This window comes from Gorilla gorilla, chromosome 7, assembly GCF_029281585.2.
Source record: "Gorilla gorilla gorilla isolate KB3781 chromosome 7, NHGRI_mGorGor1-v2.1_pri, whole genome shotgun sequence".
Taxonomy (NCBI): Eukaryota; Metazoa; Chordata; class Mammalia; order Primates; family Hominidae; genus Gorilla; species Gorilla gorilla.
In genome coordinates, this window is record NC_073231.2 from 73,653,540 (window position 1) to 73,666,862 (window position 13,323).

At 40.9% G+C, this 13,323-nt stretch overlaps 2 protein-coding genes across 2 annotated transcripts; both read right to left on the bottom strand.

Annotated features, from left to right (window-relative positions):
* Window positions 1-2,186: 2,186 nt before the first annotated feature.
* Window positions 2,187-2,683, bottom strand: LOC101152913 (NADH dehydrogenase [ubiquinone] 1 alpha subcomplex subunit 5-like). The gene is made up of 2 exons (XM_055348228.2): window positions 2,664-2,683; window positions 2,187-2,559 (listed from the first exon to the last, which is right to left on the bottom strand). Exons 1-2 carry the CDS (start codon window positions 2,681-2,683, stop codon window positions 2,187-2,189), a joined length of 393 nt encoding a protein of 130 aa, XP_055204203.1.
* A 6,920-nt stretch (window positions 2,684-9,603) lies between these two features.
* Window positions 9,604-10,287, bottom strand: LOC101152547 (large ribosomal subunit protein uL1-like). The gene has a single exon (XM_055349542.2). It carries the CDS (start codon window positions 10,277-10,279, stop codon window positions 9,626-9,628), a length of 654 nt encoding a protein of 217 aa, XP_055205517.2. The 5' UTR covers window positions 10,280-10,287; the 3' UTR covers window positions 9,604-9,625.
* Between the last annotated feature and the right edge of the window lie 3,036 nt (window positions 10,288-13,323).

The window sequence follows — 13,323 nt, forward strand, 5'->3', positions numbered from 1 at the left end:
GAACACAATTTTCTTCATCCCACAAGAAGTTACAGGATAAGAAAACTGGTAGTTACATGACAACAGTCTTGTTACAAGACAGTTATTTCCCAGATGTATGTCACCAGTTCTAATTTCACAGCACTGGGGCCATGACCATGAGGTGGAACCATCCTGCGTTGCACACTGTGACCAGCAGGGGCGTTCAAACTGCCTTTTCTGCCCTTAATGGTGCACATGGGTGTTCTACCTGCAGGCACTGTGTGGCAGGTGTGGCGTTCACAGTGAGGAGAAGGTGAAGCACTCCAGGTCCCTCAGGACTTGCTGGACGGGACACTGCGGCAGCTTTGGGATGACTTGGGACTGTGCCCTTGGGAAGAGACAGCTCCTATCCACTGTGCTGACTGCTGAGGAGGAGGGAGCTTCCTTGCAGTTTCGCCTCAGCGCAGCTCCTCAGCTGTTTTTTCTTCATTGTGAGTATAGAAGCTTTGATTTTGTGGAATGTTCTGTTATTCCCGTCAGGTTCTCACTCATTTTCCTCTTTTTCTGTTAGTATTTTAGTGTGTATTTTACAGTAGTATTCATTCCCCTAGGGCTTTTGAGGGTGGCAGCATAGGAGGCTGTAGAATTTTAGGCTTTAGGACTTTTTCTGAGGGAAACTCCTATGTAGATTGAGAGAGAGGGAAACTCTGTCTGTGGGAGGAAGGGGAAGCCTGACCCAGGATGGGTGTCGGAGCCACACCCTGCTTGATTGTGCTGCATCCAAGCCTCAGGTGGAAGGAAAAGAATCCCAGCCACCTCCAGAGTTTGCTGATTTTTATTTTTTTTGAGACAGGGTCTGGCTCTGTTGGCCAGGCTGGAGTGCAGTGGTGGATCTCAGCTCACTGCAACCTCTACTTCCTGGAATCAAGGGATTCTCCAGCCTCAGCCTCCTGAGTGACTGGGCCTGTGCCACCATGCCCAGCTAATTTTTTTTTTTATTTTGTTGTAGAGATGGAGTTTTGCCATGGCACCCAGGCTCGTCTCAAACTCCTGAACTCAAAGCAGTCCTCCCGCCTTGGCTTCCCAAAGTGCTGGGATTATAGGTGTGAACTACTGCACCTGGCCTGCTGAATTTTTTTTTTTAAAGGCGAAAACACATGTAATTTTATTTTTGTTTAACATTAAGCTTGCCAGCTTCTTTCCCTGAACAGCATTTGTCTTGTTTTGATACCCACCTACACTTATATTAGAAATGTACTGCAAACTATTTAGTGATTCCACTTTGAACTTATAGTCGTATGACTAAGATATTTTGAATATAAGCCTATCCATATGCCAGATATAAATTTCAGGAACTCTTAATGTCTCTTCTTTTACAGAAACTCTACCTCTATCCTGATGTAATTAGGTTGATTAAGAAAATTAAAGGCCATGGGCCAGAAAACTAATTTCCACAAATGCAACAAAAGGAAAAGTTTCTCCCGTAACCTCTATGCAATGGGAAATCTTTCTTTTAAGTACCAAGTGAATTTCTTCAACTGTACAATGTATTCTAATTTGAAGGTTTTCAAATATAATACAGTAACAACAAAATATAATAAAATTAAGACTATGAGGAAACAGAGTAAATGGTATAATTCAAATAATGAATAAAATAAAATGACATTATGGATTTGTAATCAACCTATAATTACATATTTAAATTTTACTTTACATACATAAGATCACAGCTAAGGAGGTTAACCATAATTTCAAATTTTATCACCAGCCACTTGTGCTATTTTATCACATTTGAAAATATTCACTCATATTATTTACTTCAAACAGTGATCTATAAATTTGTTTAGACTATGATAATTAAGGACCTTTTCTTCTTCAGGATAACTTGAAAAATTAAATGATGTATTGACCATACTACTAAAGAAACTTTACTTTTTGATTATGGTCTCTGCATTGAAGAATTTTTCTTTAATAATTTTCAAATCTTCCCATGACCTCTCTGTTCATAGAAATATCATCTTTGAAATAACTTGTGTGAACACTTTATAAATCAAAAATGGATTCACATGACCATATTACCATAATCACCAATTTTAACAGTCTCCTACATATTTTCTATATCACTTTTCTTGATTATAAAATGTCAGTAATATGAACATGCTCTTAATATAACAGAATATTTAATTACAGCAGTTTCCCATCAACACACCAAAGTCACTTAATAATTACATTGGCCATTTCCACTGATCAGCAGGAGGCTCTTCCAGTGATGATTCCCATGGTTTCCACTCCCTCATTTTTCTTGCCAGATTTAGTTCATGTTCAGCCTGAAGAATCACTTCTTCTAATTGACTGCCTTGAAGTTGGTCTTCTAATTTTTTAACTTCTGGTTCCGCTTTCACCATAGCCAGCTTCTCATTTGTAATCTCTTCTGTATACTTTCTATATGCTACATTTTTAGGGATTTCCTCAAGAACATCAAGAATCTTTGTGTACAATATTCTTAGCCTCTCGTGTGGAGTATTGCACACAGCCAATCCCACAAGGCCAGTGGTCTTCTTCAGCACACCGCCATGACAGTGCCGACGAGTCGATGACCTGAATTTTTTTTTTTAAATCTGGATTCCCACTGCACAGGGGCCACTTTTCTCCATCCTCTGCAGCACATGTCCCTTCTGTCCCTCCAGTCATAGCCACCTAACCAGGGGAAGGGAACTTCCATGCTGTTTAATGCCCTTTTTGGAGAAATATCTATTCAGGGTCTCTGCCCAATTTTGGGTGAATCATACATTTTATTGTTGCTAATTAGTATTGTTTTTTTTTTCCTCCCTTTTTTTAAAATTATGCTTTAAGTTCTCGGGTACATGTGCACAACGTGCAGGTTTGTTACATACGTATACATGTGCCATGTTGGTGTGCTGCAACTATTAAATCGTCATTTACATTAGGTATTTCTCCTAATGCTATCCCTCCCCCATCCCCCCACCCCATGACAGGCCCTGGTGTGTGATGTTCCCTGCCCTGTGTCCAAGTGTTCTCTTTGTTCAGTTCCCACCTATGAGTGAGAACATGTGGTGTTTGGTTATCTGTCCTTGTGACAGTTTGCTCAGAATGCTGGTTTCCAGCTTCACCCATGTCCCTACAAAGGACATGAACTCATCCTTTTTTTTAAAAAATTTATTATTATTATACTTTAAGTTTTAGGGTACATGTGCACAATGTGCAGGTTAGTTACATATGTATACATGTGTCATGCTGGTGTGCTGCAGCCACTAACTCGTCATCTAGCATTAGGTATATCTCCCAATGCTATCCCTCCCCCCTCCCCCAACCCCACAACAGTCCCCAGAGTGTGATGTTCCCCTTCCTGTGTCCATGTGTTCTCATTGTTCAATGCCCACCTATAAGTGAGAATATGTGGTGTTTGGTTTTTTGTTCTTGTGATAGTTTACTGAGAATGATGATTTCCAATTTCATCCGTGTCCCTACAAAGGACGTGAACTCATCATTTTTTATGGCTGCATAGTATTTCATGGTGTATATGTGCCACATTTTCTTAATCCAGTGTATCATTGTTGGACATTTGGGTTGGTTCCAAGTCTTTGCTATTGTGAATAATGCCGCAATAAACATATGTGTGCATGTGTCTTTATAGCAGCATGATTTATAGTCCTTTGGGTATATACCCAGTAATGGGATGGCTGGGTCAAATGGTATTTCTAGTTCTAGATCCTTGAGGAATCGCCACACTGACTTCCACAATGGTTGAAGTAGTTTACAATCCTACCAACAGTGTAAAAGTGTTCCTATTTCTCCACATCCTCTCCAGCACCTGTTGTTTCCTGACTTTTTAATGATCACCATTCTAACTGGTGTGAGATGGTATCTCATTATGGTTTTGATTTGCATTTCTCTGATAGCCAGTGATGGTGAGCATTTTTTCTTGTGTTTTTTGGCTGCATAAATGTCTTCTTTTGAGAAGTGTCTGTTCATGTCCTTTGCCCACTTTTTGATGGGGCTGTTTGTTTTTTTCTTGCAAATTTGTTTGAGTGCATTGTAGATTCTGGATATTAGCCCTTTGTCAGATGAGTAGGTTGTGAAAATTTTCTCCCATTCTGTAGTTTGCCTGTTGACTCTGATGGTAGTTTCTTTTGCTGTGCAGAAGCTCTTTAGTTTAATTAGATCCCATTTGTCAATTTTGGCTTTGGTTGCCATTGCTATTGGTGTTTTAGACATGAATTCCTTGCCCATGCCTATGTCCTGAATTGTAATGACTAGGTTTTCTTCTAGGGTTTTTATGGTTTTAGGTCTAACGTTTAAGTCTTTAATCCATCTTGAATTAATATTTGTATAAGGTGTAAGGAAGGGATCCGGTTTCAGCTTTCTACATAAGGCTAGCCAGTTTTCCCAGCACCCTTTATTAAATAGGGAATCCTTTCCCCATTGCTTGTTTTTCTCAGGTTTGTCAAAGATCAGATAGTTGTAGAGATGTGGCGTTATTTCTGAGGGCTCTGTTCTGTTCCATTGATCTATATCTCTGTTTTGGTACCAGTACCATGGTGTTTTTGTTACTGTAGCCTTGTAGTATAGTTTGAAGTCAGGTAGTGTGATGCCTCCAGCTTTGTTTTTTTGGCTTAGGATTGACTTGGTGATGCGGGCTCTTTTTTGGTTCCATATGAACTTTAAAGTAGCTTTTTCCAATTCTGTGAAGAAAGTAATTGGTAGCTTGATGGGGATGGCACTGAATCTGTAAATTACCTTGGGCAGTATGGCCATTTTCACGATATTGATTCTTCCTACCCATGAGCATAGAATGTTCTTCCATTTGTTTGTATCCTCTTTTATTTCATTGAGCAGTGGTTTGTAGTTCTCCTTGAAGAGGTCCTTCACATCCCTTGTAAGTTGGATTCCTAGGTATTTTATTCTCTTTGAAGCAATTGTGAATGGGAGTTCACTCATGATTTGGCTCTCTGTTTGTCTGTTGTTGGTGTATAAGAATGCTTGTGATTTTTGCAAATTGATTTTGTATCCTGAGACTTTGCTGAAGTTGCTTATCAGTTTAAGGAGATTTTGGGCTGAGACAATGGGATTTTCTAGATGTACAATCATGCCATCTGCAAACAGGGACAATTTGACTTCCTCTTTTCCTAATTGAATACCCTTTATTTCCTTCTCCTGCCTAATTGCCCTGGCCAGAACTTCCAACACTATGTTGAATAGGAGTGGTGAGAGAGGGCATCCCTGTCTTGTGCCAGTTTTCAAAGGGAATGCTTCCAGTTTTTGCCCATTCTGTGTGATATTGGCTGTGGGTTTGTCTTAGATAGCTGTTATTATTTTGAGATATGTCCCATCAATACCTAATTTATTGAGAGTTTTTAGCATGAAGCGTTGTTGAATTTTGTCGAAGGCCTTTTCTGCATCTATTGAGATAATGATGTGGTTTTTGTCTTTGGTTCTGTTTATATGCTGGATTACATTTATTGATTTGTGTATATTGAACCAGCCTTGCATCCCAGGGATGAAGCCCACTTGATCATGGTGGATAAGCTTTTTGATGTGCTGCTGGATTCGTTTTGCCAGTATTTTATTGAGGATTTTTGCATCAATGTTCATCAAGGATATTGGTCTAAAATTCTCTTTTTTTGTTGTGTCTCTGCCCGGCTTAGGTATCAGGATGATGCTGGCCTCATAAAATGAGTTAGGGAGGATTCCCTCTTTTTCTGTTGATTGGAATAGTTTCAGAAGGAATGGTACCAGTTCCTTCTTGTACCTCTGGTAGAAATCGGCTGTGAATCCATCTGGTCCTGGACACTTTTTGCTTGGTAAGCTATTGATTATTGCCACAATTTCAGATCCTGTTATTGGTCTATTCAGAGATTCAACTTCTTCCTGGTTTAGTCTTGGGAGAGTGTATGTGTCGAGGAGTTTATCCATTTCTTCTAGATTTTCTAGTTTATTTGCGTAGAGGTGTTTGTAGTGTTCTCTGATGGTAGTTTGTATTTCTGTGGGATCGGTGGTGATATCCCCTTTATCATTTTTTATTGAGTCTATTTGATTCTTCTGTCTTTTTTTCTTTATTAGTCTTGCTAGTGGTCTATCAATTTTGTTGATCCTTTCAAAAAACCAGCTCCTGGATTCATTAATTTTTTGAAGGGTTTTTTGTGTCTCTATTTCCTTCAGTTCTGCTCTGATTTTAGTTATTTCTTGCCTTCTGCTGGCTTTTGAATGCGTTTGCTCTTGCTTTTCTAGTTCTTTTAATTGTGATGTTAGGGTGTCAATTTTGGATCTTTCCTGCTTTCTCTTGTGGGCATTTAGTGCTATCAATTTCCCTCTACACACTGCTTTGAATGCGTCCCAGAGATTCTGGTATGTTGTGTCTTTGTTCTCGTTGATTTCAAAGAACATCTTTATTTCTGCCTTCATTTCGTTATGTATCCAGTAGTCATTCAGGAGCAGGTTGTTCAGTTTCCATGTAGTTGAGCAGTTTTGAGTGAGATTCTTAATCCTGAGTTCTAGTTTGATTGCACTGTGGTCTGAGAGACAGTTTGTTATAATTTCTGTTCTTTTACATTTGCTGAGGAGAGCTTTACTTCCAACTACGTGGTCAATTTTGGAATAGGTGTGGTGCTGAAAAAAATGTATATTCTGTTGATTTGGGGTGGAGAGTTCTGTAGATGTCTATTAGGTTGGCTTGGTGCAGAGCTGAGTTCAATTGCTGGGTATCCTTATTGACTTTCTGTCTCGTTGATCTGTCTAATGTTGACAGTGGGGTGTTAAAGTCTCCCATTATTAATGTGTGGGAGTCTAAGTCTCTTTGTAGGTCACTCAGGACTTGCTTTATGAATCTGGGTGCTCCTGTATTAGGTGCATATATATTTAGGATAGTTAGCTCTTCTTGTTGAATTGATCCCTTTACCATTAAGTAATGGCCTTCTTTGTCTCTTTTGATCTTTGTTGGTTTAAAGTCTGTTTTATCAGAGACTAGGATTGCAACCCCTGCCTTTTTTTGTTTTCCATTTGCTTGGTAGATCTTCGTCCATCCTTTTATTTTGAGCCTATGTGTGTCTCTGCATGTGAGATGGGTTTCCTGAATACAGCACACTGATGGGTCTTGACTCTTTATCCAATTTGCCAGTCTGTGTCTTTTTATTGGAGCATTTAGTCCATTTACATTTAAAGTTAATATTGTTAGGTGTGGATTTGATCCTGTCATTATGATGTTAGCTGGTTATTTTGCTCGTTAGTTCTTGCAGTTTCTTCCTAGTCTCGATGGTCTTTACATTTTGGCATGATTTTGCAGCGGCTGGTATCAGTTGTTCCTTTCCATGTTTAGTGCTTCCGTCAGGAGCTCTTTTAGGGCAGGCCTGGTGGTGACAAAATCTCTCAGCATTTGCTTGTCTGTAAAGTATTTTATTTCTCCTTCATTTATGAAGCTTAGTTTGGCTGGATATGAAATTCTGGGTTGAAAATTCTTTTCTTTAAGAATGTTGAATATTGGCCCCCACTCTCTTCTGGCTTGTAGAGTTTCTGCTGAGAGATCCACTGTTAGTCTGATGGGCTTCCCTTTGTGGGTAACCCGACCTTTCTCTCTGGCTGCCCTTAACATTTTTTCCTTCATTTCGACTTTGGTGAATCTGACAATTATGTGTCTTGGAGTTGCTCTTCTCGAGGAGTATCTTTGTGGCGTTCTCTGTATTTCCTGAATCTGAATGTTGGCCTGCCTTGCTAGATTGGGGAAGTTCTCCTGGATAATATCCTGCAGAGTGTTTTCCAACTTGGTTCCATTCTCCCGGTCACTTTCAGGTACACCAATCAGACGTAGATTTGGTGTTTTCACATAGTCCCATATTTCTTGGAGGCTTTGCTCGTTTCTTTTTATTCTTTTTTCTCTAAACTTCCCTGCTCGCTTCATTTCATTCACTTCATCTTCCATCGCTGATACCCTTTCTTCCAGTTGATCGCATCGGCTCCTGAGGCTTCTGCATTCTTCATGTAGTTCTCGAGCCTTGGCTTTCAGCTCCATCAGCTCCTTTAAGCACTTCTCTGTATTGGTTATTCTAGTTATACATTCTTCTAAACTTTTTTCAAAGTTTTCAACTTCTTCGCCTTTGGTTTGAATTTCCTCCTGTAGCTCGGAGTAATTTGATCATCTGAAGCCTTCTTCTCTCAGCTCATCAAAGTCATTCTCCATCCAGCTTTGTTCCGTTGCTGGTGAGGAACTGTGTTCCTTTGGAGGAGGAGAGGCGCTCTGCTTTTTAGAGTTTCCAGTTTTTTTGCTCTGTTTTTTCCCCATCTTTGTGGTTTTATCTACTTTTGGTCTTTGATGATGGTGATGTACAGATGGGTTTTTGGTGTGGATGTCCTTTCTGTTTGTTAGTTTTCCTTCTAACAGACAGGACCCTCAGCTGCAGGTCTGTTGGAGTACCAGGCTGTGTGAGGTGTCAGTCTGCCCCTGCTGGGGGGTACCTCCCAGTCAGGCTGCTCGGGGGTCACGTATCAGGGACCCACTTGAGGAGGCAGTCTGCCGGTTCTCAGATCTGCAGCTGCGTGCTGGGAGAACCACTGCTCTCTTCAAAGCTGTCAGACAGGGACATTTAAGTCTGCAGAGGTTACTGCTGTCTTTTTGTTTGTCTGTGCCCTGCCCCCAGAGGTGGAGCCTACAGAGGCAGGCAGGCCTCCTTGAGCTGCGGTGGGCTCCACCCAGTTCGAGCTTCCGGGCTGCTTTGTTTACCTAAGCAAGCCTGGGCAATGGCGGGCGCCCCTCCCCCAGCCTCGCTGCTGCCTTGCAGTTTGATCTGACTGCTGTGCTAGCAATCAGGGAGACTCCGTGGGCATAGGACCCTCCGAGCCAGGTGCGGGATATAGTCTCTTGGTGCACCATCTTTTAAGCCCATCGGAAAAGCGCAGTATTTGTGTGGGAGTGACCCGAATTTCCAGGTGCTGTCTGTCACCCCTTTCTTTGACTAGGAAAGGGAACTCCCTGACCCCTTGCGCTTCCCGAGTGAGGCAATGCCTCGCCCTGCTTCAGCTGGCGCATGGTGCGCACACCCACTGACCTGCGCCCACTGTCTGGCACTCCCTAGTGAGATGAACCCGGTACCTCAGATGGAAATGCAGAAATCACCCACTTCTGTGTCGCTCACACTCGAACTCATCCTTTTTTATGGCTGCGTAGTATTCCATGGTGTATATGTGCCACATTTTCTAAATCTAGTCTATCATTGATGGAAATTTGGGTTGGTTCCAAGTCTTTGCTATTGTGAATAGTGCCACAATAAACATACTTGTACATGTGTCTTTATAGTAGCATGATTTATAATCTTTTGGACATATATCCAGTAATGGGATCGCTGGGTCAAATGGTATTTCTAGTTCTAGATCCTTGAGGAATCGCCACACTGTCTTCCACAATGGCTGAACTAGTTTGCACTCCCACCAACAGTGTAGAAGTGTTCCTATTTCTCCACATCCTCTTCAGCACCTGTTGCTTCCTGACTTTTGAATAACTGCCATTCTAACTGGTGTGAGATGGTATCTCAATGTGGTTTTGATTTGCATTTCTCTGATGACCAGTGATGATGAGCATTTTTTCCTATGTCTGTTGGCTGCATAACTGTCTTCTTTTTTTTTTTTAGCTGGTAATAGAATTTATTCAAATTGTGCCTTAATATAGGCGCTGGGGCTTGCCCATGGTGCTCTTGATATATAAGACCTGGACATTCTGCCAGTTTTTCTTGAGCAATGACACCAAGAAGTTGACAGCCAGGTGAGTGTTACACACAAGCTCATCGTCTGTCATCTTCACGTGACCAACAGCTACAGCCAGACATAACACCTTCTTCATTTGGAACTTGATTGTGGACTTCACCTCATCCACTTTGGCCACCATATTTTCGTTGTGTGTGAGCAGTGAAGGGAACTTTCCTGCCTTATTTAGACCTGGGCCGAGGATTCGTGGAATCTGCTTGATCAGAGACTCTGAGGCCAAAAACGCATCATACTTCTTGACCAGCTTCTTGACCAGTTTTTTATTCTTGTTGAGGTTTTTCAGCATCTTGATGTCCATGTGGGGGATATCCACGGCCTTAGCCTCGTCACAGTGTTGCTGGTCCCCCAGGACACACACAGAGAACTTGGGGTGGGGAGTGGACTTAAGCCTGACGGTGCCCGAGAAGCGCTTGTCCTTCTGGGGGTCATAGTTCTTCAAGCTGATGTGCAACTCCACCGTCTCCAGGAACTTTTGGCGCTTGCACTGGTTCCCGTGCAGGACTTCCCGCACCGCCTCGTACAGGGTGTGGCGAGAGACTTTGCTGCTCATGGCTTCTCCCGCCGTGCTAACCGGAAAAGAGCGAATGTCTTCTTCTGAGACATGTCTGTTCATATCCTTTGCCCACTTTTTGATGGGGTTGTTTGTTTTTTTCTTGTACATTTGTTTAAGTTCTTTGTAGATTCTGAATATTAGCCCTTTGTCAGATGGGTAGATTGCAAAAATTTTCTCCCATTCTGTAGTTTGCCTGTTCACTTTGATGGTAGTTTCTTTCTGTGCAGAAGCTCTTTGGTTTAATTAGATCCCATTTGTCTATTTTGGCCTTTGTTGCCATTGCTTTTGGTGTTTTTTAGTCATGAAGTCTTTGCCCATGCCTATGTCCTGAATGGAATTGCCTAGGTTTTCTTCTAGGGTTTTTATGGTTTTAGGTCTAACATTTAAGTCTTTGATCCATCTTGAATTAATTTTTGTATAAGGTGTAAGGAAGGGATCCAGTTTCAGCTTTCTACATATGGCTAGCCAGTTTTCCCAGCACCATTTATTAAGTAGGAAATCCTTTCCCCATTTCTTGTTTTTGTCAGGTTTGTCAAAGATCAGATGGTTGTAGATGTGTGATGTTATTTCTGAGGCCTCTGTTCTGTTCCATTGGTCTATATCTCTGTTTTGGTACCAGTACCATGGTGTTTTTGTTACTGTAGCCTTGTAGTATAGTTTGAAGTCAGGTAGCATGATGCCTCCAGCTTTGTTCTTTTTGCTTAGGATTGTCTTGGCAATGTGGGCTGTTTTTTGGTTCCATAGGAACTTTAGTTTTTTCCAATTCTGTGAAGAAAGTCATTGGTAGCTTGATGGGAATGGCATTGAATCTATAAATTACCTTGGGCAGTATGGCCATTTTCATGATACTGATTCTTCCTATCTTTGAGCATGGAATGTTCTTCCATTTGTTTGTGTCCTTGTTTATTTCGTTGAGCAGTGGTTTGTAGTTCTCCTTGAAGAGGTCCTTCACATCCCTTGTAAGTTGGATTCCTAGGTATTTTATTCTCTTTGAAGCAATTGTGAATGGGAGTTCACTCATGATTTGGCTCTCTGTTTGTCTGTTATTGGTGTATAGGAATGCTTGTGATTTTTGCACATTTATTTTGTACCCTCAGACTTTGCTGAAGTTGCCTGTCAGCTTAAGGAGATTTTAGGCTGAGATGATGGGGATTTCTAAATATACAATCATGGCATCTGCAAACAGGGACAATTTGACTTCCTCTTTTCCTAATTGAATACCCTTTATTTCTTTCTCTTGCCTGATTGCCCTGGCTAGAACTTCCAACACTATGTTGAATAGGAGTCATGAGAGAGGGCATCCCTGTCTTGTGCCAGTTTTCAAAGGGAATGCTTCCAGCTTTTGAACATTCAGTATGATATTGGCTGTGGGTTTATCATAAATTATTATTTGGAGATACATTCCATCAGTACCTAGTTTATTGACAGTTTTTAGCATGAAGGGCTGTTGAATTTTGTCAATGGCCTTTTCTGCATCTATTGAGATAATCATGTGGTTTTTGTCTTTGGTTCTGTTTATGTGATGGATTACATTTATTGATTTGTGTATGTTGAACCAGGCTTGCATCCCAGGGATGAAGCCAACTTGATCATGGTGGATAAGCTTTTTGATGTGCTGCTGGATTCGGTTTGCCAGTATTTTATTGAGGATTTTCACATCAATATTCATCAGGGATATTGGTCTAAAATTCTCTTTTTGTTGTGTCTCTGCCAGGCTTTGGTATCAGGATGATGCTGGCTTCATAAAATGAGTTAGGGAGGATTCCCTCTTTTTCTATTGATCGGAATAGTTTCAGAAGGAATGGTACCAGCTCCTCTTTGTACCTCTGGTAGAATTCGGCTGTGAATCCGTCTGGTCCTGGACGTTTTTTGGTTGGTAGGCTATTAATTATTGCCTCAATTTCAGAGCCTGTTATTGGTCTATGCAGGGATTCAGCTTCTTCCTGGTTTAGTCTTGGGAGGGTGTATGTGTGCAGGAATTTATCCATTTCTTATAGATTTTCCAGTTTATTTGCATAGAGGTGTTTATAGTGTTCTCTGATGGTAGTTTGTATTTCTGTGGGATCGGTGGTGATAACCCCTTTATCATTTTTTATTCCGTTTATTTGATTCTTCTCTCTTTTCTTCTTTGTCTTGCTAGCAGTCCATCAATTTTGTTGATCTTTTCAAAAAAGCAGCTCCTGGATTCATTGATTTTTTGAAGGTTTTTTTTGTGTCTCTATCTCCTTCAGTTCTGCTCTGATCTTAGTTATTTCTTGCCTTCTGCTAGCTTTTGAATTTGTTTGCTCTTGCTTGTCTAGTTCTTTTAATTGTGATGTTAGGGTGTCGATTTTAGATTTCTCCTGCTTTCTCTTGTGGGCATTTAGTGGTATAAATTTCCCTGTACACACTGCTTTAAATGTGTCCCAGAGATTCTGGTACATTGTGTCTTTGTTCTCACTGGTTTCAAAGAACATGTTTTTTCTGCCTTCATTTTGTTATTTACCCAGTAGTCATTCAGGAGCAGGTTGCTCAGTTTCCATGTAGTTGTGCGTTTTTGAGTGAGTTTCTTAATCCTGAGTTCTAATTTGATTGCACTGTGGTCTGAGAGACAGTTTGTTGTGATTTCTGTTCTTTTACATTTGCTGAGGAGTGCTTTACTTCCAACTATGTGGTCAATTTTGGAATAAGTGCAATGTGGTGCTGACAAGAATGTATAATCTGTTGATTTAGGGTGGAGAGTTCTGTAGATGTCTATTAGGTCTGCTTGGTGCAGAGCTGAGTTCAAATCCTGGATATCCTTGTTAACCTTCTGTCTCATTGATCTGTGTAATATTGACAGTGGGGTGTTAAAATCTTCCATTATTATTGTGTGGGAGTCTAAGTCTCTTTGTAGGTTTTCATTTCTTTTTACTCGTTTTTCTCTAAACTTCTCTGTTTCATTTCATTAATTTGGTCTTCAATCACTGATACCCTTTCTTCCACTTGATCAAATCGGCTACTGAAGCTTGTACATGTGTCACGTAGTTCTAGTGCCATGGTTTTCAGCTCCATCAGGTCAT